General features: G+C 44.2%; 1 protein-coding gene across 6 annotated transcripts in view; it reads right to left on the bottom strand.

Moving 5' to 3' along the window:
• KANK4 (KN motif and ankyrin repeat domains 4) overlaps window positions 1–26872 on the bottom strand; it is a 184591-nt gene that overhangs the window by 54973 nt on the left and 102746 nt on the right. For all 6 annotated transcript variants that reach the window (XR_015869859.1, XM_088447864.1, XM_088447861.1 and 3 more), the window contains 3 exons: window positions 23816–25501; window positions 17818–17938; window positions 13581–13781 (listed from right to left, as the gene is read on the bottom strand). Coding sequence is in view for 5 of the 6 variants with exons in the window: in XM_088447864.1 (XP_088303990.1) it covers window positions 13581–13781; window positions 17818–17938; window positions 23816–25501 (2008 nt within the window). In the remaining variant the exon portion in view is untranslated. The remainder of the gene's footprint in view (window positions 1–13580; window positions 13782–17817; window positions 17939–23815; window positions 25502–26872) is intronic.

The raw sequence follows: 26872 nt of genomic DNA, 5'->3' as shown, positions 1-26872 counted from the left end.
CATAAATAAGAGACACTACTTTATGGTGTAATGTGAATCAGGCCCTATGTGCGGTCTAATGCGAATAAGATTGTGCACTGTGACTCCTAGGGCCGTAGCCCACTTTGTAAACAAGTACTGTGACTCTGCTGGCCGTACCCCACTGGGTGGGTGCACTACTTTTCATTTCTGCCACTGCTGTGTGGCAATGTGTCATAGATGTGCTTTATACTGTGGTGTCTGTGCCGCTGCTTTGTCGCTTAGTAACCAGTCAGCTCACTGCAACCTTTGGCCAATAATGTTGAAAACAATATTATAAGCTGTGATATGGTCTAAATTGACTGGAAATTAAAATGTTATTGAGGTTAATAATACTCTAGGAAGAAAAAAAAGACCAATTTATGTGATTTTAGCTTTTTTTGTCAATTTTTGTAAAAAAATCCAAATCCAAATCCAAAGCCAGTCACCGCAGTTTGGCAAATCCAAATCCAAAGCCGGACGACGAATTAGAACCAAATCCAAATCCGGCAAAAATGGTCCGGCGCACATCCCTACTCAAAACAATTGTTTAGTGTATTAATAATGTGCATAATTATACACATACATACACACTCTCTTTCTCTCTCTCTCTCTCTAGTACTTTGGATCCGGCATTTGCCAGGTCGCTAGCTAGTGTGGTTGCCATATACCCCCTCATCCTCCCTGTATCTCACCAGCCTCATGCCCTACCTCCTGCATCTCTCCAACCTTATGCCCCACTGTGTTTGTCCAGCCTTATATGCCCCCAAGTTTCTCTTTCATCTTTGTACCCCTCTGTCCCTCTTTCATCTTTCTGTCTCTCTCATCTATGTCCCCCTCTCCACTTTCTCTGATCTCTGTCCCACTATGGCAGTCGGACGGAGAGGGAGTTTGTGGGTGGATACGGGGGTGTTGCATTTCCTCCTTGTCTGTCTCTCTCATCTCTTTCCCCTTCCACCCATCAAGCGGTCTTCGTGTGGTGCAGAGGGGGGCTCTCCTGGCTTGTGGAGAAGTGAGGCTGTGGCTAGCTGGCAGCCAGTGAGAGCTGTGAGGGGAAGGAGGGGCCTCCCTTTAGCTCTCAACTATATATATATAGTCAATTTGTTCAGCTCTGGGCGAATATGCAAGCTAGGGTCCCTCCTAATTAAGCATAGACAGAAGTATCCTATAGTTGAGCATGGCAGCACATGTAAGGAACTGAGACTGCACTCCTAGGTTAGTTCTATACATGTTTTGGCTGATTTTATTTGAAAATAAATTGCAGAGATGTGAATGAGCCTCACCGCAGCCTAATTACTGGAAGGAACTAAGGTATGTCGGTGGCAGAGAGAAGAAAATCTCTTCATCTGAGGCAGATTCTTTATGTTTGCTAATTCACTCTAATTGCTTGTTTAATTATAATTACCATCCAGTATTTATAAAGCACCAACAGTTTACCTAGCGCGATACAAATTGTAAGAGGTACAAAGGCATTACATACTAAACCAAAGAAGGCCCTGACTGTTTCTAAAAGGAATAGAGGAACAAGTGAGACAAAAGGTAGTGAAAGGAGAACGTAAAAGGGGGCTTGGTGGGCTTAGAGGACTCAGGGACAGCTCTCTGAATAGATGAGTTTTCAGCAACAGTTTAAAGGTTGAGAAGCTGAACAGAGTGAGGGAGAGCAGGAACCCTACAGACAAAGATAAGAAGAAGTAAGGAGAGAGGTCATAAGCTACAGGCTTTGGGATAGGCAGTTGGGGTACGGTTGCAGGACGGATTGGGGAAAATTTGGGGGGGTCTATGGGATAAGGATTGTTAGAGGGGCAGTTGGAGTTGTGCAGGTGGTGAGATGAAGAAGGATCTATAGAATGGAGCTTGTCTACCTGCACTGTACTGAAAGGGTTTGTTACTTGCAGCTATCAGGGACGTGTGGAGGGGAATTCTCTCCTTCCTCGTATGCAAACACTTCAGTGGAATAACCCCAAGCGCAATGAGCAGTGAGCTACAATGACCCCTATCTCAGGAACACAATAGTACGACTCAATTGAATTGCTCCATCGGGATCAGGGCGGCCAAAAATCAATCAAATTCCCCCCTTAGAGCGAGTGTTCAGAAATGTATTATTCCTCTCCCTTCCAAACAAAATGTCTCAAACAGCAGTATAGGTTCCACACACAAAATCAGGCATAACAAGAAATAATAAAGCTGCATACACACACACAACGATTTTTTGAACGATTATCATTAAACGATATCATTTAACGATAATCGTTTGAAAAAATCAATCACTTTCTGAGTCAAATGATCAACGATTACCGTTCATGCGCGTTCACGTTTGTAGTTCAGTAAGACTTGTCAACTAAACGATTTTCAGTAAGGGAATATGCAAAATCGTTTGTAGTTCAAAAAAATCGTTCATTACACTTTAAAAAATCTGACAGATAATCTGACAGAAAATCGTTCATAAAATCATTCATAAAACCGTTCATAAAATCGTTGGTAACAAAATCGTTGTGTGTGTATGCAGCTTCATAGGCAAACGCAGGGGGGGGTTTCATCTGCCTGGAAACCCCCCTCCCCAGCCCACACCTTGACCACAATAGAAATAGTAATGTAATAGAATTTTACTAGTGCTGCATTTTCTTCACAGTATCACAAATGAAATAATTAGCAACACCTGTGGATCTTTTAACATGTATCAGTCAGTAATAAATAACCTGTGCACCAACTAGCAGATCTAGAAACCATGCACTGTTAGGGATGTGCTGCTATAGAGCCCAATATGTATATATATGTCCAGGACAGTGCTAGGTTCTTCTGTTGTTCCTCCAGACTCCCGGACTTGCTCCAATGGTCTGGAATGGTGCTCACATCTAAAATAAAAACATTCAGCTCAGGCAGGATGGCCCTACTGCCGCATGTAATGGCTTTCTGTGATTTCTGGTCCTGTATATGGAATTATTACACACAATACACTTTGTATGATGCATATTTAAGATGGATAAGTGCTAATTCTACCCTCTTCATGGACTGGCCACACTCACTGTAAAATCAGGCATTTGGAAACCCCCCTCTAGAAATCCTGCGTTTGCCACAGCACTTTACTCCTAAAATTATATTCACCACTTTGACAATGTAAAAAAAAAAACATCTATCCACCTAACACCATTGTATGACCTTTTACCATAAAAGTGATCAAACATTTTACAAATCTGCTCAAGTAGATACATATTATTTCAAACCACTACCCTGAAATACAGAAAATGGGCCATTATCGTCTATCAAACACACCAAAACAGATCCCTGAAGAAGGCCGCCACAAGCATGGGTGAAACGCATTGGATTTAACTTTATTTAAAATTCACCCCAAACTAGAATACACTCCTATTGAGGGAATCCATTTCCTAGACAATCTCTTATTGCTGTTATTCTTCATGCAATTTCCGAACATTTATCACATTTTTATTTATTTTACATTTATTCCTTTTTTTTTTGTTTTCTTTTATTTGATGTGTTTTATATGTTCCAACACATACTTATTGTATCCAAAATATCAGAGATGTCCTACTTTGTCATTAGCTTAAATCTTCATACAATTCTTCTATAAAAACTATGACACACATTGTTATTACACAAATACTCTAGAGCCGGACTACTGTGTTTCCCTGATAGGGGTCGTTATAGTTTATTGCTCATTGCTCTTGGCAATGGTGGTCACCATGGATTGCAGTCTGTGGAAGGAAAACTCCAATGAAAAGAGAAGTACAGTACAGTAATGAAGCCGAGATACAATTAATTAATGGAGTAAGACCTTGTTGGTATCACATGTCAGAATAAATGAAATATTTTAGATATATTGCCTACAAATGGGTAGCGCAGATGGTGTAATAGTGAGAATTACTGCCTCACAGCGCTGAGGTTGTGGGTTCAATTCCCACTATGGCCCTGATTCAGAGCCGGACGCTCTTTCAGAGCGCTCGCTCTGAATCAGGGCGTTTTTTTTTTTGTTTTTTTAAAGGAGCCAACCTCCTGGCCGCTCGCTAAGCTGTGGGTGACCACCCACAGCTTTTGCGAGCGGCAAGGTATTGGTCGCGACCATCGGAGCTTGCGACGGGACCCTTGTGGTAGTGTCTCGTTCCCGCAAGCCCCAGTGAGCTTCCTGCTCTCTCACCACTGACATCACTGGTGATGTCAGTGGTGCCTCCCACAAACGGCAGGCGTTCCTTCGGGAATGCCTCTGTTTGTGTAACCACCCCCTCGCCCGCCTCCAAAACGGAGGGATGCCGCTCCTGCATACAAACCCTGCATTGCTGCCCAGGTGCCACCCAGTGACGGCCATTCAGAGTAAGTTGTGGATGTAGGCTGCAAAGCAGGTGCGGTTTACTAAAAGTCGTGAGATGCGCCCGCATTTCCGAATTGTGCTTAACTCAGAATCCGGCTACAGACTATGGGTTCCAGAGTTAAGGAGGAGCCCAGCCATGCAGACTCACTGGTCCTCTAAGGCATACAGTAAGTATAAGGGTTACTAGGCCCTGTTCAACCCCAGGAGGTGCATCAGGTCAGGGTTGGGACTGAGGCATGGCTTCATTTATCAAAAAAATCCAATTTAGACCATGAGGAAGTTTGCACAATAGTAGTGACTGCACCACATATAAGTTTACAACAAAAAAAGTCAACAGATTTCTTTTATCATATAATATATATATATATATATATATATATATATATATATATATATATATATATAGAGTTAGAAGCAAAGCAAAAGGAGAACATTTCTACCTTGGCAAAGCCGTGTTGGGGGGAGGGGGTGTTCATTTTAAAAAGAGCAGATAGATAAAGAGTTCAGAGGGAAGGGGCATGTCCTAAAATAACTCTAAATTGCAGTGTAAACATAAAGGAGCAAATGTGCACATTTTGTAAGTTTGCTGTACTTCTCTAACTACGTGGGGGGAGTATTACCTGTCATTGTGTGAGTGTGCATTATACCTGTGCCTGCAGGGGCTGTGTTCTCCCTGTCCTTTATCTCCTATTTAGTGATGCATTGTTTTACCAAGTTAACTAAACTAAATCTCTGTAATTGCTTCTGGAGGAGAAATATTGTCAGTTATTTTTTTTTATAGAAACTTCATGGCTTATTGGCATTGTCCTTACTGCCTGGTCTGTGCGGAGTTCTGTTTTCACTCCCTTTCCCAATCACTATGTCTTGCTTACCTAACCTAGCTTTTCCTTTCGGATGGGTAAGGGATGCCAGCGTTCAGGATCCTGGCGGTCAAAATCCCAACGCCGGCATCCCAACAGGGTTAGGATACCGGCAAATGTCAGTCGGTATCCTAACCCTCCCTCTCCCTACCCCCAACCCTCCCTCCCCAGTACTTAAACCTAACCTCCCCGTCCCCACACCATAACCCTCCCTCCTAGTACCCATCCCTAGCCACGCCCCCTTGTGCCTAACCCTCCCCCTCTCCATACCCCTAACCCTCCCCCCCAGTGCCTAAACCTAACCCCCTTCCCTGCACCCTAACCCTCCCTCCCCAGTGTCTAACCCTCCCCCTCTCCATACCCCTAACCCTCCCTCCCCAGGGCTTATCCATAACCCTTCCCCCCTAGTGCTTAACCCAAACCCTCCCCCCTAGTGCCTAAACCTAACCTACCCGTACCCTAACCCTCTCTCCTAGTGCCTAAACCTAACCTACCCCTCCCCGCCCCCTAACCCTCCCCTCCTAGTGCCTAGCCCTCACCTCCTAGTGCCTAACACTCCCCCTAGTGCCTAACCTCCCCCTCCCCCCTAGTGCCTAAACCTAACCTACCCCTCCCCGCCCCCTAACCCTCCCCTCCTAGTGCCTAACACTCCCCCTAGTGCCTAACCTCCCCCTCCCCCCTAGTGCCTAAACCTAACCTACCCCTCCCCGCCTCCTAACCCTCCCCTCCTAGTGCCTAGCCCTCCCCTCCTAGTGCCTAACACTCCCCCTAGTGCCTAACCTCCCCCTCCCCCCTAGTGCCTAAACCTAACCTACCGCTCCCCGCCCCCTAACCCTCCCCTCCTAGTGCCTATCCCTCCCCTCATAGTGCCTAACCCTCCCCCTCCCCGCACCCTAACCCTCTCTCCTAGTGCCTCTCCCTAACCCTCTCCCCTAGTGCCTAACCCTTTCCCCTAGTACCTAACCCTAACCCTCTCACCTCTAGTGCATAACCCTAACCCTCCCTCCTAATGCCTAAACCTAATGCCAGGTACATACACACTAGAAGATATGTACATATCAGGCACATTGGCAAGTGTGTACCCACTATGTCTCTGACTAGGGGTGCTCCCACATTTTGTCAGTGACATTGCCCATCAGACCTAGGGGGATGGTATACTTATTCAATGAGGAAGGGTGTATTTTTTTTTAACTTGGGGAGGTAATACTGTCTATGCTGGGAATGATGTATTAATGTATGTGCGTGGGTATAATTATTGTGTTTCTGTTTGTGTAAGGAGTGTATTCATATTATGTGTTATATGTGGGTCAATGATGGTCTCTGCATTATCTGGCATTCACTGTGACCCTCTACATTATCTGGCGGTTACTACAACGCTCTCTGCATTATCTGACGGTTACTACAACGCTCTCTGCATTATCTGGCGGTTACCATGACGCTCTCTGCATTATCTGGCGGTTACCATGACGCTCTCTGCATTATCTGGCGGTTACCATGACACTCTCTGCATTATCTGGCGGTTACTACGATGCTCTCTGCATTATCTGGCGGTTACCATGACGCTCTCTGCATTATCTGGCATTCACTGTGACCCTCTACATTATCTGGCGGTTACTACAACGCTCTCTGCATTATCTGGCGGTTACCATGACGCTCTCTGCATTATCTGGCGGTTACCATGACGCTCTCTGCATTATCTGGCGGTTGCCATGACGCTCTCTGCATTATCTGGCAGTCACTGTTACACTCTATGCAATACAATAGGGGGCATTACTTCTGGGGGTAATATTATAGGGGGCATTACCACTGCCACTGTGGCGCTATTAGGGGGCATTACTAATGGGGGCACTACTACAGGGAGCATTACTTTTGATGGCACTACTACAGGGAGCATTACTACTGAAGGCATTACTACTAGGGGCACTACTAATGGGGGCATTACCACTGGGGGCACTACTAATGGGGGCATTTCTACTGAGGGCATTACTACTGGGGTCACTACTATAGGGGGCACTAATACTATAGGGGGCACTACTATAAGGGGCATTACAACTACCACTGGGGGCACTATTAGGGGGCATTACCACTGGGGACATTGCATAGGGGCACTGCATAAGGGGCACCACTACTGGGGGCATTGTGTAAATGTGTCTGCTGGACTAGTATTTGGGGAGAGTTTGCGGAGCTGCGCATCAATTTTTTTATTTTTTTTGGTGGAGGAGGAGGGGGGGGGTTTCACCGGGTGACACCAACCCTAGTGACGCCTCTGAATATACATGAGGCCCTTTCTATTAATACAGTAATTGTCAGATGCTGTCTATCAATGAGGTATTATGCGACGGATCATGGAACATCGATGTCCGCCGGTCGGCATTTCCGATCCGATCTCAGTGATCCATCTCTGATGTATAGCGGCCTTAACTTGCAGCCAATTAGGGGCCTGTTCATCATTACTTAAAACTCGATGGAGATACTTAGGTTTAGAACTTGCATGGAGTTCTACCTAATTACCGGAGGAATTCAGCATTCCTCCTCTCCATAACTGTCTATTCTGAGAAATAGATACTTTTCCCTGCCTGCTCCAACTTACCACAGCTGTAATCAGTGCTTCGCATGAGCTGTTACATCCGTAAAAGCAGTGCATGTGCAGAACTGCCTACAGCTGCAGTAATTCTGTCCCCCCCAACCCCCCCTCCCCTCACCTCCCCCTGTCCCCCACTCACTTGGCCGCTGTGGCCTCCTCAGGCTCCATCTGCTGTGCTGGCACTGTGTTCTCCCGTCAGAACACAGTAAAGTTTAGAAAAAAAAACAAAAACTTTTTTTTTCTAAACTTTACTGTGTTCTGCCAGGAGAACACAGTGTCAGCACAGCAGATGGAGCCTAGGAAAGGACCAGAGTGACGGAGGCTCCCTCCGGAGGAGGACCTGCCCAGCTGACAGTAAGTAAGTGTAACCTGCTATACGCCACCTGAGCGTGGCGTATAGTAACACCATCAAATTCCGAAAATACATAATTTAATTTCCATATCCTCATACTAATGTAATAAATGTATGGGGAGTGTGGAAATTAACGCAAGCAGACTTATCCAGGAGATATCAGTCTTCATGAACACTAAAATAACGGTAATTAAGGAAAATGTCCTTAAAAACTTTATTTTAGTGTTGATGAATAGGTCCCTTAGAATTAAAACATTCACAGGGCTAGACCAACCTGAACATTTATTATCATACTAATGTAACAGATTTAAAGGCCATCAGCAATAGATAAAGTAACAAAATATACAGTATGTCAGAAATTAGCAAGATAAAATAGAGTCCTAAATGGGCATGTAATACGAATTGTACCAGTCCTATATTTGTTTCTGTATATTTGCAGATTATCCTGCTTTACATTAAAGTCTTTTCTTTCCTACAGTGAATAAGACTCTTGGAATTTGAATTCTATCACTGACAGGTTCCAAAATACCATTCACTGAACCATAGCTGGCAGTTTCCTCTCTCTGTACAAACATGACTTCAGTTTGTGCTTTAACATGTGTTTTATACAATATTCCATCAGCTCAGGTATTATTGTAATGATGTATTATCCTTGGTATCAGTGACAATTGTGTACAATTACACTAAATGTACAAAGCCTCTACTGTACTGCGGAATGAGGTCATTCACAGGCACCATCCCCTGGGCCCCTGACATGTATTTAATCCTTAAAATCAGTGTATTTTGCAAACTCACAAAATAGATAATTTCTCATGAAAAGACATTTAGGATAACTCCTACTGCAATTTCAATGGCATCTTGTCTGTGTCTGCAGGGCTGTATTTCTGTCCGATTTGCAGAGGGATGTTGCGATTGTTAGCACCGTACAGGCTCCACAAGCCGAGCACACACATCTACAAGTGATTCCAACCGTACACATCTCAGTAGCATCTCTACTTGCGGCTCAATGGATGTAAATAGGTAGCGTTCCTGCTAAAACAACATGGCGGGTGCTGTCTCCATCCGCGGGGCCACAGTGTCTCGGGGGTGGGAAACTTAGTGGTGCAGCACGGCATCTATCCACAGAGAGAGGAGAGCTTTGGGTGCAGCCCGGCATGTCCGTAAATGACGGACACGCCCCTAAAAGTGATGAAAAAGGGGTGCATCTAAAAGATATGCCCCTTTTCTCATTTCCACACCCTGCCTGGCGCTGGACCTAGAGTGAACACTATAAGTAGGTTATAACAGGACTTTCTTTCTTTTTTATTTTCAATATATGTTTATTTATTTTTGGAAACGATAAAACTTTTTTTATATATATTCAATATAGCAGGACTATCGCTCATAGGCTAAGTAGTGAAGGCTATGCGAAGATGTGTGTACACAGAGGTCTGTCTGATTTCAGATGCATTTCAGCGACCAAGAACAGGGCGGGCTCTGATAATGGCCATGTAACCAAGTGTTAAATTACGGGACAGTGAGGTTGCATACGGTACATGTGCACAAGTTAGCATACGGCTCTAGGGGGGTCATTCAGACCCGCTAGCGAGGGAAGTTCGCTCGCAAGCGGGTCGATGTTTGTTGAATGCGCATGACGGAGGGAGCTCCGTCGTGCGCATGCGCGAGACCCGGCGAGCGAAGAGAAATACGTTGCTCGGGGTCTCGCTCCAAAGGGGGCGTGCTGTCGATGGTGACTGACAGCACTCCCCCTTTGGTGGGCGTGCCGGCCAGACGGAGGCGTTCCCATGGGAACGCCTACCGTCTGAGTCCGGCCCCACTGACATCAGTAGTGATGTCAGTGGGAGTGACTTTGGCTCTGATAGAGCCAAAATCACTCCTGGGCTTGGGCAGCGAGACCCTACCGCAGGGTCTCGTCGCAAGCCCGATGGTCGCGATGGTCTTGACCATCGCGACCATCATCATGGACGCTCGCATAAGCTGTGGGTGGTAACCCACAGCTATGCGAGCGTCCATGAGGACGCTCCAAAACCAGGTAGGAGGGCCCTGATTCAGAGTGAGCGCTCTGGTCAGAGCGTTCAACTCTGAATCAGGCCCTAGATCTGCATTAAGTTTCATGCACGCAGATTGCTCAGTGTCATTGAGCAGATAGCTAGAGATGAGCTATAGTTTTAAAACGGTTAAAGTGAAAAGTTGGCTTCATACTATATCTTGGCAGGGAACTGTGCGCCTTTCTCCAGAATAATGGATGCCGCGGAGTGGCAAATCGATTGCAGAACTTAATGTCTGAATCGACGCAGATGTTGTTGTTCTCCTAAGGCAGCCAATCAGTACGCTAGGATCCAGTGACATTTCCCCATGCCCCATACTGTTAAGCTGCATACACACGTAACGATTTTGTTAGTGAACGATTTTCGTTCAGTTTTTCCTTTGAAAAAGTGAGCGATTTTTTTGGAGTGTAATGAACGATTTTTTTTGAACGATTTTTTTCAACGTTGAACGAAAAATGTTCAGTTTAACGTTGAAAATCGTTAAACGGGAACGCGCATGAACGATTTTCGGTCATCGTTATTACTCAGAAACTGAACGATTTTTTGAACGATAACGACCTTCTTATAGTTAAATTGTTCAAAAAATCATTACGGGTGTATGCACCTTTAGTGATTACGGAGGCCCCATAATATGCATTACTAGTTTACTGATTCAGCCCAGTAAATGATCCAATGTGATAAGGCGATGTATACACTTTAATATTCTATCCACAGAACAACAAGAAAGCGTTCTAGGATCCCTGGGGCGCACATGACGGTGATTTCTATCTGATATAATTTCTCATTTCCTATTAAAAAATAACGTAACCCATGAATCCCATTATTTCCTTACAGGCACCCGTGCAGGCTAATTATAATCCGAGATGACCTCAGCTGGCCCACTTGCAATAAGAAGTCTTTTTACAATCAAACCTTCAGGATTTTAACATAAGGCTTTGAATTATGGGTATACTCTACATCAAACGTAACCCTTCTGTGACTGGCAGGCTGACACATACCCCAGAAACTGGCAGCTAGAACAAATGAGCGGACACAACAGCACAAGGCCTGATTCAGAGATGGACGCAAGGAAGCGGCTGTATAATAGCGTTCAACTCAAATGCAAATGTAGCCGGAGGCGTCTGTAAGAAATAGGCACCAACTTGCTGCATCTGCGATCCGAGTGCTGTGTCTGTAGACGCTGCCACGAGTCACCATCGCGACCATTGGCTGCGACGGTTGCTCCTTTGGCCAGGCTGCGTAAGCTGAGACTTACTCAGCCTGGTCAGTACCTGGCAGATTGCGAGGCCAGGAAAATCTGCTTCCACCGACGCAGACCCTGGCCGCGTCACACCCAGAAAACGGCGTCACGACCTCATTACCGGGAAGGCTGCCCAGGAATGTCCCCGCTCCACCCCCAAAAGCTGCAGCCCTTCAATCAGGCTGCGGCATGGAGACACTGCGAGTGATCGCTCAGATGGAGGGCTGCACATGCGCAGTCCTCCCACCATCAAAGATGTATGCCGACCCGGGTGACTGTATTGCTCACGTTGTAAAGAGATGGGGAAGTAGGTGGGCATAAGGGGTGGGAATTTGCCCAATGTTTGACAGTTACACGACCATTACAATCAGTGGAGGCTCCAGAGGTGGGGCTGCAGCGCACTCCAAAATTCAAACAGAGGAGCCACACCAACTGCCAGTCAGTACCGGCTGGTGATGTTTGGCAGCGTTTGGGGTGGCAGTTGGTGCGGCTCCACTATTTGAATCTTAGACTAAGCTGCAGCGCCACCTCTGGAGCCTCCACTGGTTACAATGTACAGAGATTCCCTTCCCACATATTGAATGGACCATCACACTACTGTGATTAACGTTCTCAGAGAGCCACATCAATGAGCCTCGGCGCTTGCCGTAGATTGCATCCATTTCTTATGGTGCTCTCCCACTTAGATTTGAAGACCAAAAAAGTGACATTTCCATCTCTTCCGGCAATGAAAGGGTTATTTATGCGATCAGAGCCAATTATAGGATGTGACAATGATGTTTACAAGTGAAGTATTTTCAAGGTCGCCCAGCCCTGCCTGAGCGTATGGAGAATATCACATCTGGAAATCATAATGCAACAGGCGATGAATGAGAACAATTAGACCATATTGACAGAGATACAGCAGCTAACGGATTTATAAGGATAATGTTTAAGTTCCAGGACTCCTAGTAGCACAAACTTAAACCTTCGGGGAGATAACATTTGCTGAGGAGTTATAAGGAGACACTTCTGGGACATAAATACGGTCAGGAAAGGAGAAATCTCTTTGTGGATTGGAGAGAATGTGCTTTGGCGAGTTACCATTTACAAACTAGTCAACCATCAATCAAAGATGCTAGAACCAAAATGTTCCTGTCCCTATTTGGCTGTCCGTGAAACACCCCAGGTCCAGCAATGGCTGCACGCATGGGAGCGTTAAACGCCATTAAGAGGCAGCATGAAAATAAAACAAAACCATTACCCTTCAGGTGTAGAACAGCCAGCACACAGTACATCTAATGCAGCCAGTTGCATTTGTAAGTGGTTAGCGTATAGCCATCCCGCCTCCTTTCATAGTGCGGTTGTTGTAATCTGCTTCTGCTTTTCCCACTTGTTTTCCAGTTCCAATAATCTGAGATGAGTCGTTTACATGATGTTCGAAAAAAAATAATTATCCCCCCCACCCCGATCTTTCAAGACCCTGCGTCAAAAATTGTGCTGCGTCTAAAAATCGGGATGCATGGCGCGACTCCGATGCATGCACAGAAGAAAAAACAATGGGCGCTTGCATGAATATCGGCATAACGCGTGACTCTGTATCAAGTCCATAATGTGGTAGATTCATTTATGGGCGAAGCGCGGTTCCAGAATGGCACAAACAGGTGTACAGGGAAATCGGCATTGCAGACAGTACCGTAATGGGCAAACAACTGCGCATCCATACATCGAGGCTATGGGGCATATGTACTAAGCTCATGGAAAGTGATAAATTGGAAAGTGATAACTACCAACCAATCAGCTCCTAACTGTCATTTTTCAAACACAGCCTGTAACGTGACAGTTAGGAGCTGAGTGGCTGGTAGTTTATCACTCTGCAATTTGTCACTTTCCAGAGCTTAGTACATCTCCCCGAAGGTGACACACCGCCTCTGATTGAATTGCCCCCATTGTGACAAAATAAAAGCAGCTTGGCAGGTATTCTCGGTACACACAGACATTTTGCTTCTGTAAAATAGTATTGTTCATTGTTATCAGAGAATACCAGAAATGATATACAAAGGAAGCGTTTATTTTCCAGGAAGTTTCCACTGTTAAAAAATTCTTTAACAATACAAGATTGCGTTATCTTTTCCTGCCTCATTAGTACATAATATTAGTCACCTTAATGACAAAGACTTCTGCCCTCGTAGGTTTTACCTGTGCTGTTGGGCCTCCGATACAGTTGGGCCTGAAGTCTCCTGTAACTCTGCCTCTGTGTTTTCGGGTTCTAATGTAACCATGGTGCCCGTAAGGCAATTGTCGCAATCTTGTAATACTGTAGCAGCCTCCGTTTTCTCGCCATTGGCATCTGCGAATTCCTCCGAGGAGCTTGAATCCTCGCTAGATGTTGTTTCATAACTGGGAACATAATATTGTATTATCATGTAGAGTTGCATCATTTGGTTGCCCTTAGATACTACAACAACAACTACAATAATAATGTTCTTTATTTATCTTTAATGTCCCAATAGGACTTAACATGCTTTAGAACTGGAAATGAAATAATAAATTAAAAAAACACGAAACAAAATAAACCTATAAAAATGATTAACAGAGTATAGAATAGACAGTTAAGCATTTTTTCTCTTTTAGAAAATATAAGGGCTTTAATGGAATGTTTGAGTAAACAATAAAGTATTTCGCTTGTTTTTTGAGACTTCTAGGGGTTTAGTTACTAAAGGTCGGTTTTAATCGATTTAAAATCTATAAAAGTCAATCAACATTGATGTTGTGTTTATAGGGCTAAATCACACATTTACAAATACTTAAAATAAATAAAATTTTAAAAAATGGTCTGTTAGTAAATGTGTGATTTAGCCCTAGAAACAAATCGATGTTGATTGATTTTAAATAGATTAAAGTCGACCTTTAGTAAATATACCCCCTAGAGTGAGGATTTCTCAGACTGTATGATGCAATGAGTTCAAGAGATTAATACCAGCAAGGCTAAAATCTAGGACCCCAAATAAAATATTGGAGTTACTATTATTAGTCCTTCATTGGCGGGTGCTGGCAGCGCAGAGTATTTCTCTGAGACCCAAATACAGGGCACTGCAGTAGTTTGACCACAAGGACACACAGGCATGTATAATTGGGCATCAAATGCTTGGTTCAGGCTATGGACTTCAGATGAAAGCATGAAGATTTGGTCATGGGTGAAACCTGATGTTTAAGTGTGAAGGCACAGGGTTGGACTGGCTAACAGGGGTACTGGGGCAACCCCTGGTAGTCCTCCACTGCCTGTGGGCCCTACCCCTCCTCTAGGGTTCAGGTCCAGACTGTGCACTTGAATTATACATATGTTACATTATACTGCACAGAACTATGATGTGTTTTCTAAAATGCATTGCTGTTATTAATCTGCTACATTATCATGCATGCAATAGCAGTATTTACCCTATATATATATAATTTTTATTTATTTTTTATTATTTTTTTTAAGTGGCCCAGACCATACTCTCTCTAATGGTGCATACACACGGTCAGATTTGTTGTCAGATAACGAAAAATCGTTCAATCGTTCATATCTGAAAGAAAATCTGACATGTGGGCCTGCAACGATAAACGATGCGCGTTTCCACATGTGAGATAACGATATCTGACATTGTCTGTATTTGCAGTCAGATTTTGACGATTTAATTCATTTTAATACAGTCTGAAATCATTCAATCATTAAAATCGTTGGTAAAATCGTTCATCTGCCAGATCTGACTGTGTGTATGCACCATAATGATTAGCCAAGTCTCTGTGGAGGCTGGCCACACCCCAACTAAAGGCTGGCCACACCCCTAAGTATGGGACCCTATTACTGCGCTACACCGGTGGGCTTTTTATGCCCCAGTCTGATACTGTGTAGGCACAATTCAGGAGCACACCAAGGGGTATATTTACTAAAGTGCAGGTGTTTAGAAGTGGAGGTGTTGCCCATAGGAACCAATCAGATTCTACTTAACATTTATCTAGCACCTTATAGAAGACAATAGCTAGAATCTGATTGGTTGCTATGGGCAACGTGTCCACTTATAAAAACTCTCACTTTAGTAAATATTCCCCCAAGATTCTGCTCTAGATCTATATCTAGGTTGTTAGATTAAGCTCCAGAGGGCTCTGAATAGCGGATGTTTTAATTATGGCCACCCTGTGTATATGTGCTAGAGTTATTCTTGCTGTCTGAAAACAAGGGTGCTGCCACCAATGTGTGAGCATTTTTGTTATTCCACTGTTTCCAGTGCTATCAATGGAAGCCATTGGCTAAATGCTACTGACAGCAACTGAAATACTGACATCTGCAGACAGCAAAAGGTATTGCAGACCATTAATGTATGTCTATTGAAGGGCAACAACACAATAATATAATCAAAATTAGGATTTATTGTATTTCTGATCATTTATCAAGTATATTTCAGTTGACATAATTTATTTATAAATCCTGTTCAGACGATAAAACCAGTTTGTTAAATGTTAAAATTGGGTTGTGTCAGAAATTGCTTTTGCCTTCCATTAATCACAATTATTTTAAAGCTAAGAAAACAGCATACTACAGAGTTTAATTATCCTAGGAGGGTCAGCTCGTTAGCAAAAGACTCTGGACAGTATCTGGAAGTTCTGTGTTTGAAGATAAAATTCAGCTAATTTAATAGTTAGTATTATAAATCACAGATAAAGATTTAGCCGAAAGCCTCAATAATATTCCCGCCATACACAAACTTTTCACTATGGAGCAGAGAACAAATACTCTATATGGCGTGTCTTCTCCTGTATGTAATTTAATCACTAAGCACACACTCATTTCAATAAAAACACATAGCAATAACAAGTATTTATTATTAAATAAATAACAATATGCTAACAGTATAGTAGTAATAATAATTAATAATAATATTAATATTATTATTAAGCCCTATTTAAAATAAAAACTGTCTATACTTTAGAGTAGTTGTAAAGTAAGTTGAACTGCAAAATATTACTTAGCCACACTCCTCTAATACACCGGTTTCCTGATGCCCAAATAAGAAGGTTCCTATTCAAACTGGTTGTCAAAGCTCCTCCCCAGTATCCTTCCCGTGGGCTTTATTCAAATAGTGAAGTTGTCAAAGCTCCTCCCTCTGAGCTTTCCATGGGTTTTACTCTAACTTATAGCAAGTGGGAGGAGCCTGGAAAAATAGGGACAGTCCGCAGCATTCGCGACCTGCTGACTCAGTGAGGTCCAGGCTCCAGCTAAGTAAGATTTCCTGGTTTCATTTAATTTATTCCACCAAAACTGAATATTTTCGGGTTTTGGTGAAATTAGAACTTAATATTCAAAACAAAACTAAATACATAACCGACGACGTATTTAATGGGGGGAATCACCGCCCTAAAAGTTACAGTGTGAGGTGGTTTATTGATGCTGGCCACACACGCAGCGATTATACCAGCTAAACAGTGTTTTTATCACAGGTTTGATGAACTTTGGGGCAAAATCCTCAATGGACATGGATGCCAGTATTCTCTGACACAAAACTCTCTTATGTAAGCCTGGATGACTTCACAAATGTACAAAATACGTGAGCAGTTTTTGATTAACTTGTTTTTTTTTTTTAATCACTATATAGAATAATATTAATTACATCGGTAATTTGCAAATGGTGTGGTGTAAAATTTTGTTTCACAACAATTTCCTTGTACGTTGTGATCTAGACTCCTTGGTAAAATGAAAGGCATTTATTCTGCTTTGGGACATTCAATAGGGTCATCTACACCACAGGCCTGAACCATTCCTGGCTGGGTACCATCAGGCATGTCAGCCAAATGTCCATGCCACACTTTTTATTTATTTATTTTTTCATGGGCAGTGGAAGCTGTGAGTGGTGGGGTGGGGGAGGGAGTATCGGGATGCCCATGGAATGACGTTAGTTATGGGCAGGTGGGATATAATGGGAATTTAAGTTTGTGTGGGTATCTAGTTTAACGAAAACTTTTCAGAATAACGTCCTCACTAACAGTGAGCAGAACAAACATTAGCGAAATATCCAAGATATACCGGTTGTGAAGTTAATGATGAGTGTTAGGTACAATAGGGACTCATACTTAAGGGTAAATTTACTAAGATGGGAGTTCTATTAAGAAGTGATGTTGCCCATAGCAACCAGATTCCAGGTATTATCTTCTAGAAGTTGCTAGATAAATGAGAAGTAGAATCTGATTGGTTGCTATGGGCAACATCACTTGTTAAATTTAACTCCCATCTTAGTAAATTTACCCCATAGTCTGACATGGTATGAAGCTTATAAGAAGGACCCCTTGTTCCGGTACATCGCTCCCTTCCAAGTGCTCCAGCTGGCTGACCCCTAATCAGCAAGCAATGTAAATCTGTGGACAACGTGAGGCTGTGTGCTTTCTATGTGATGCTTACCCACCATTTACCCCAACAAACTGGAGATTCTTCTTGGCTCGAGCCTCGCTGGTTGGAGCCGAGCGACAGCTACTGTTCTTCTTCTTCATAATGGATTTCAGGCTGCTTCTGGGGGACGCTTCTACACAGGAAATTATATATGTTAATTAGTAGTGTACAGCTGGGGCAAAGGATATTTTACAATGGCTATGACTGATCACTTACATGGGTATGGAGGAAACTATAGGGGGCAGGCCCAGATTTACATACATACAAGAAGGCCAAAGGTCAGGTGCTTTTAAAGGGGTCACAATTCTCCAGTATAATATCTCTAATAACTTACAGTAACAGGGGTGCAGCTAGGTTTGCCGTCATCCAGGGCAAAGACCCAGTTTGGCGCCCCACCTTAGTCTCAGGGTTCAATGGAAAGAAAAGCTGCCTGTACTCTACCATCTCACCCACCACAAAGCTAGTGCCATTCTTACAATGCAGAGAGCATAACAGTGACCGCCACACCATTCACAGAGCTTTGCAGTGACAGCTACAGTGTACAGCATATTATACAGAATGACATAGCTACAGAGTGCAGCATATAATACAGAGAACATCACAGTGACTGACATATAAAAACTGAAAGCAACAGTGCCCGCTACTTTACACAAGGCATCCAAGTGACCATCATACAATTTACAGAGTATAGCAGTGACTGCCGTATAATACAGTGAGTATCAGTGACCACCATAAAATACAGAGGACATCACAGTGACTGTGATACAGTATAATACAGTGAGTATCAGTGACCACCATAAAATACAGAGGACATCACAGTGACTGTGATACAGTATAATACGGAGTATCAGTGACCACAATAAAATACAGAGGACATCACAGTGACTGTGATACAGTATAATACGGAGTATCAGTGACCACAATAAAATACAGAGGACATCACAGTGACTGTGATACAGTATAATACTGAGGGCCAAATGTAATAGGGTGAGAGTTTAGCAGTAAACTCTCACACTTTTTAAAGTCAGCCAATGTAATAGAGTCCGAGAACATGAAAACTTGCATGTTTTTAGACTAAAAAAACTCTCATGATTTAAACTTTCATCCAGATGTTTTCCCATTTTGAAGATAAAACTCAACCAATGTAAGTGTTTACTGCTAAACTCTCACATTTTCTAAATTCTCACCCTATTACATTTGGCCCTGAGTATCAGTGACCACAATAAAATACAGAGGGCATCACATGGACTGTGATACAGTATAATACTGAGTATCAGTGACCGCAATAAAATACAGAGGGCATCACATGGACTGTGATACAGTATAATACTGAGTATCAGTGACCACAATAAAATACAGAGGACATCACAGTGACTGTGATACAGTGTAATACTGAGGGCCAAATGTAATAGGGTGAGAGTTTAGGAAATGTGAGAGTTTAGCAGTAAACTCACACTTTTTAAAGTCAGCCAATGTAATAGAGTCCGACAACATGCAAACTCGCTGTTTTTAGACTCAAAAAACTCTCATTATTTAAACTTTCATCCAGATGTTTTCCCATTTTGAAGATAAAACTCAACCAATGTGATAGGTTACTGCTAATCTCTCACATTTTCAAAAAATTCTCACCCTATTACATTTGGCCCTGAGTATCAGTGACCACAATAAAATACAGAGGGCATCACATGGACTGTGATACAGTATAATACTGAGTATCAGTGACCACAATAAATACAGAGGACATCACAGTGACTGTGATACAGTACAATACATAGAATATCACAGCCAAACAGTGTGGTCCCTGGAATGGGATAAGATGTATATCAGTTTATGCCGTTGGCCACATGTTGGCCACATCTTTCCCCTACACCTCTATCCTCAGATGTAGCTGCATAGTAATTTTAAGGATCACTGAAAATGTAATGAAGAAGTGGGCCTCTGCCCGCCAGAGCTGTGAGTAGAAGGGTCTATCAGAGGAGACAGGGGCAGTGCAGCTATGGGCGTAACTACTATAGGTGCAAGGGGTGCAGTTGCTATGGGGCAGAGAGCTGAGAGGGCCCCATCTTCCTTGTCCAAATTACATGTGATAGATACATTTATCACCATTGGGTGGTACATAGGGGCCAGTGGCGTAACTATGGAGGGTGCAAGGGGTGCGGTTGCTATGGGGCCCTTCAGCTTAAGGGGCCTGCCGGCCCAGCGATCGCACCCCCTGCACCCTCCATATGCCGGGCGCCCGCTGAGATTGTGTTACCATCGGACGCCCGGCTCCTATTCAAACCCCCGACGGCAGCCGGAGGACGGAGCTCACTATAGTGCCGCGGAGCGGGCGCTGGGGCGGACGGCGGCTTCACAGGAGCGGGGATAAAGGTAAGTGGTTTTTGTGTGCGTGCGTGTGCGCGCGCGGGGGTAGGGAGGGAGGGGGGGGCAGCAGCTACTGGGATCTCGCTACAGGGGGGTCACTACTGGGGACAGCTACAGGGGGGTCACTACTGGGGGCAGCTACAGGGGGCTCACTACTGGGGGCAGCTACAGGGGGCTCACTACTGGGGGCAGCTACAGGGAGCTCACTACTGGGGCATTAGAGGGGGCTCACTACTGGGGTCATTGCAGGGGGCTCACTACTGGGGGCAACTACAAGGGGCTCACTACTGGGGGCATTACAGGGGGCTCATTACTGGGGGCAACTACAGGGGGCTTACTACTGGGGGCACTGCGTAAGGGGCACCATTACAGTGGGCATTTAATGTTTTACGGGAACTACTGTGGTTATTGTGTGAGACCTAAGTTAGGGGGGGCCCTTATAAATGTTGCTATGGGGCCCAAAAAGTTCTAGTTACGCCCCTGATAGGGGCCCTTACAAACTTTTGCTATAGGACCTTCAAATATCTAGTTGTGCCCCTGATATAAGTTAGATATGCAGCTGGCTGCCAAGCCCCAAAGCCCCCTGCCCTGCTTTCTGGTTAAATCACCTAAAAGAAAACTTGTTGGGACACAAAAGGCTTTATACCAATAGCTGCAAATCGGCTTGTGGCTAAATGTCGCACTTATGGTACCTCCAGACTCTCCCGGGACGACACAATTCTTTTATCGGGTTCCTTATTTATTGGGCACCCGACGGAACAATTAAATTGTGTCTCCGTTAGGCGTGCATAGCCATGGTTAGACCCATTTCTGCTTGCAGCCTCATCGGGCGTCCAATAAAAGAATTGAATCACTCCTCATAGGACTGCATACAAAAATCTGCAAGTTCGGGGCAAGATCGAGCCGCCAGGGTGGAAAGTTGATTTTCTGCTGCCATCGTTTCCATGCTGTTGCAATGACAACTCGCCACCTTTGCTCCAAATAGGATTGAGCCCTAAGAAAGATAATATGAACCGTCCTGGTAGTTTAACGGACTTCAATCAAAATCCAACTTACTGTATTTATTTTAAACTTAACGTGTGAGAAACAATGAAGAGCTGGCTAGCTCTGGTCAGGCTCCACAGCAGATGCCGCATGAATAACGCTGACTCCTAATCCCAGCACAGCCTGAGTTCGCCTTCAAGCCCCAACTGCCACCTCCTGGCTCGGCCTCCCTCCTCCTCTTAACCCGTCTGCCTCCTCCATTTTTTAGTCGATTTGACAGCGCTGATACCGGTGCCGACGTGGGACTACATCGGCGGAGTGGTAAGTATTAAAAATATGGGTGCAAGGTGTGCGATTTGGGCCCCCCTGCACCCATTATAGAAACGCCCCTGGCATGCACTCAGATACCTCACGAACGGGTCTTGAATCGGAAGATCTGTCGGAAGATTGTATAGGTGTGTGGCACAGAACAGCAGCAACATACAGGGAGGTGATGACAAGACTATTCTAGTAATGGCTCTCAAGACCCACTACTTCATCAATGCTTTCCAGCTGTCATCCTAACTTGCTACTACATGCTCCCCCCTCCCTGTCTTCCCCATCTGTATCATGCCCATCTGTCTGCCCCTCCCCTTGAGAACGTAAGCTCTTGCGAGCAGGGCCCTCTACCCTCTTGTGCTTCTCCTTACTTCTTACTCACCACTAGGACACCTAACACTTGGTGCCTATGCTTTCTTGCTTAATTGGGTGTTATGGCCACCTATGTATCAATGTATATTATCCATGTCCTTGTCCTTCATTGTATTGTATTTTACTGTAAGTCACTTTTTGGTTATGTACCTTATAAGGCGCTGCGGAACACTTGTGGTGCCATATAAATAAACGATAATAATAATAATAATATAACTCTCAGTCTGTGGCTTCCTGCTGCCTCCATTCCCCTCCTCACACCATGACACTGCCCCTGTCACATGCAGCCCTGTCCTCACTAACACATCACTCATCTCCTGATATACTCTGTGCTGCTGTGGAGATCCTGCTCCTTCCACTATATAACTCTCAGTCTGCTGTTCCCTGTTGCCTCCATTCCCTCCCTCACACCATGACACTGCCCCTGTTAGATACAGCCCTGTCCTCACTAACACATCACTCATCTCCTGATATATTATGTGCTGCTGGGGAGAACCTGCTCCTTCCATTATGTAACTCTCAGTCTGCTGTTCCAGGTTGCCTCCATTCACCTCCTCACACCATGTCACTGCCATGCAGCACTATCCTCAGACACACGCACACAAAAAATCCCCTAAAAAATCATATGTTGCATCAAATATAAATCTTGAATCTGAATCATAGGTTTGCAATAAAGTTGCTAAAAGAAATGCTTTCTACAAATGAGTGCATATACACACAGAAGGCCGTAGCTAAAGATGTCACCAACACACTAAGCTTTCCTACATGGCATTTCAGTCCTAAATCAATAAACACATTTAGCTATTGTTGTGGCAAGCAGTATGGTATAAATCTATGTCACTGCTTGTGATGGATCCAACACACTGAACATTTTTACAAAGCTGCATTAGTGTAAAGGCGATTTTTTGTTATACTATTTGGCCGTTTTCGACCGAATGGAACGACAAATCGTTTAAAAAGTGCCGTGTGTGGCCAGGACAACGATGCCGATGCGTGCTACAGTGGTCGCTGATCGGTTGAACCTGCAGAAAGATATCGACTTATCTTTTGCGGTTTGGCACACATCGTTCCGTGTGTGTGCACGATGAACGATGCGATGGACGATTTGTCACCACTGATCCTTGCCGCTCCCCTCCACTATTTTTAAATGTTCCAGCAGATGCATCGTGAGGTTGATTACTGCCAAACGATTTGCAGTCGTTAACGACCAATCTGTATCGCTTGGTCGTTTGTACAATCGTGCCATGTGTAGGCACAATATTGTTTGTCCGTGAGTGTTCAAGGGAAATCGCAAACGAGATTGGATCGTTTGCAAATTGTACCGTGTGCGGGCCTTAAGAGAACTACAGTACATTTAACAGTTTATATGACCATGCAATGTTGTATAAAGTATTATATTATGATAAGATGATGCATTATGGTAGAAAAAAAACAACATTCAACTGTTCTGCAGTACTAAGGGTTAACTTTTGGAGAGAGCTACAATAACTAAAAAAAAATAAATTGTACAGTACTAAAGTCAATAAAAGGGAAACAAATCTATGGCTGTTCCCTTTAACATTCTTGGTAGTCTTTAGTGCATAGCCTAATAATCTACAACGCTAAGTATTCCACGAATGTTTATTTTAAACACAAACACATAGTTGGTTTATCTTTGCGTGCCTGTACTGAAACCCCGAGATGTGTGACTACCAGGCAGGAAATATTAAATAAACAATCTCCCTCCACTCTGGTCACTGGCCTGTCAGGTAGAAGTTATGGGGGAGATAAGCTGAACTGGACACACATAAACTTGGGACAAAAATCAAAAAGTTTTATAGTGGATTTTTTTTTTTACAATGATAAAAAAATAGCTTATGCTGGCAGGAATTTCATCCCCGCTCTCAACACAATTTATGGCCACAAATCGACCTCAAATGTTTCCTAAGCATTTTATGGTAATTAAAAGGCCTTTAATCTGCCTCTCGCTCACCTCCTTGCTGGCTCTCAGTCTTTAAATTCTCCTTATTGGATGTTGTTTGAGTGGAATAGATTGATGACAGTGAATTAAGGGAATTCAGCAGCTGATTCTGGATATAGCTGAGTTTGGAAGCGGGCTGTTTAATGGCGCTGGCCAGGTCTGGATATCCATGTTCCAGATAGGTCCACTGCTCCTGTAGAAGGTCCTGTATTCGTTTCACATACTGTCCTACGGGGGCATCGGTGGGAGGCTGGTGCTCAGCGGGGCAATATTTGGTACGGACAGGATCTTCTCCATAATTGCATGCTTCATCTTCACGCACTTGGGGTTGGTGGATTTGAGAGTCCACCGCCTTGTCCACGATATAACCTACTTTCTCAACGGTCTCCATAACTTTCTTTATTTCCATTGCGCTGCAGACAACACTGTGGTCTGTCTTCACGTCACTATGTGCTACTGAGGTCCCACCAACCTGGTCAGACGCCAGCATGCTACCACCTGTCTCACCTGGAGGTTGTTCTAGATCCCCTGGCAGGACACCACACCCGATAGATCGAGTCTCAGCAGAGAGGTTGGCATAGGTGTTTTTGTCACAACTTTGCTTTTTGCCCTCATCTTGGAGTTCTTCTGTGTTTACTGCCACATCTCTAGAATGCGTATCTCCTGCAGGTCTTCTCCTCTTCTCATGTTCTTCCATCGTACTTGTCAAATCCACAATATAAACATCCTTAGCCCTCAGTTCATTGTGTTGTTTCTCCACCAATACCCTGAGATTGTGGACCTCTCTGGCTCGGTCATCCAATTGTTCTGTCAAGTCTATTACATGCTGTTTTACGGCTGAAAATGGCATGCTACTTGAATCATCAATGCTGATCTGCTCAAGGACCTCATGGTCTCCATTTCCAACACTCACATCCTCAGCTTTGGCCTTACTTTCCAAAATCTTCAGCTGTGCCGCCTCCTGCTCTTTCCTGTTACCAAGAAGTTGGGAAAGCGATCTGATTTGAGCATTTAGTTCACGGTTTTCCCCTTTGAGCACAGATATAGTTTGCTGCAATTCCGGGATAGTTTTTATCTGCTCTTCAAGCTCTTTAATTCTTTTAAATGCGGCCGCTATCTGGTCATCGGAGAGGACATGCTGCGAACTTACAGGCGCTTTGAAGAACTCCAGCCTTCCCTCACTGATGGATTGTGGAGTTGCTGAATACTGGGTTTGGTCGGGAGAAGTTGTGCTTAGTGGTAAACTGGCCGGAAGGCTAGACGTTCGAGCAAATTGTGGCCTCTCTCTGCAGCTGCTAAAATCTTCAGGCGTCAACTCTCTCAAGGGAGCGTCACATAGATTATCCTTCCTCCTGTAATTTAACTCATGGATGTATCTCAAGCGTAGAGATGAATCGCCTCCGGCACACGCATGGATGTCCCTGGTGTCCGCTCTGTAGCTGCTGGGGCTCCAGGTTCTGCTAGATGCTGCAGAATAGGACTGTGACACAGTGTCTGGTACACTGAAGTTCCGGGGAAGTGTGCTAAACTTGGATTGCTTTGCTCGCCTTTGGATGTGAATCCTCTTGATGGTATTCCCTTTTTCAATATCATGGACATATTTCAGGAAGTCCAGATCCAGGTGAAAACCATAAGGTGTCTCCACGGAATATGACATACGGTTTTCTTTCTTTTCCACCTTGGATGAAACACTTTCACCTAAGAAAAAGAAAAAATAAATAAATATAAGATTTGTCAGCAATCGTCAAAAGCATACGACTAACATTAACGGCAAGAACTAGGCCTCCTTCACAGAGAGGTGCGAAAAAAACTGTAACATATAATTATTCCCATGGCAGATACATTGATTTCAGTACCTGTTATTTGAGGCATTGCATAAAAAAAATAAATGTATAATAACTTTATGTATACCTTAACCTGGGCATACATGGGTTTAAACCGTTATTTGGCCTGACTATAGAATTACAAGATGTTTTTCCCAGTTTGGCCAACCAGCTGCTTGACCCTCAGGTTGATCACTGCAATGTGGTTGGCAGATAGCTGTTATCTGCTGCTAAAATATCAAACATTTTCAAATCAGGTAGCACGGATGGTGTAATGGTTAGCATTACTGGCTGCCTCACAGCACTGAGGTCTTGTGTTCAATTCTCACCACGGCCCTAACTGTGTGGAGTTTGTATATTCTTCCTGTGCTTGGGCAGGTTTCCTCTGGGTACTTCAATTTCCTCCCACACTCCAAAAATATACTGGAAGGTATAATTGGTTCCCCCCCAAAAAATTAACCCTAGTGTGTGTGTGTGTGTGTGTGTGTGTGTATGTGGTGGGGAACATAGAGGTTGATTCAGCTTCGGACGGAATTTCAAAGCTGACCCCCCCCTACTGCATTTGCGTTCCCAGCACTGCGACAGAGGTCGCAGACTGGGATAACCATCGATTGTGATGGCAGACGGCGCTGGGCAGCCGGCCCGGAAACTGCGTCCGTGGACGCAATCCCTGGGCTGACCCTCCCGGAAAATGGGTCCTCCGCGCCCCAGTTTCCGGGAACGCTGACTGTCCCCGCACCGCCCCTTAAATGTCAATCAAGCAAAGGCATAGATGGGTCTGCGTTCGATCATGCAGGACCCGTTCTGCACATGTTCCCTGGCAGATCCACCTAAGATGCTTACAACCCTGTAAAGCTGCACCACAAATGTCCAGTAGGTGGCACCCCACTGCAATATAGACATTTGGCACACCTTGCACTTTACAAATAAAGGCCAATACGCCAGTATCACCAGTGATATCATGTCCAGGCTCCATATGGGCTGTTAGTATTAAGCATTTTCCCATTTTGCTTTCCCTTCACAGATGTTTTTAATGTCTTAACGAAGCAGCTGAACCTCATCTAAAATATAGACCATTCTCAACCACTGCCATGTTGCCAGTTTGGTGAGGGTCCCATCCGTAACAATACTCTTTTATGCCTCATTGTGGCAGAGCCAGCTGTATGCAGGGGCAGGACATTATCACAGAAATAAAACTGCCTTATTAATCTTGGGGTAAATAGGATGAATTTGTATGTTGACTCTA

The sequence above is a fragment of the Taudactylus pleione genome, unplaced genomic scaffold (genome assembly GCF_031769625.1).
Source record: "Taudactylus pleione unplaced genomic scaffold, aTauple2 ptg000442l, whole genome shotgun sequence".
NCBI lineage: Eukaryota > Metazoa > Chordata > Amphibia > Anura > Myobatrachidae > Taudactylus > Taudactylus pleione.
Note: the sequence above shows the minus strand (reverse complement) of the source record. Positions and strands in the feature narration are given on the sequence as shown.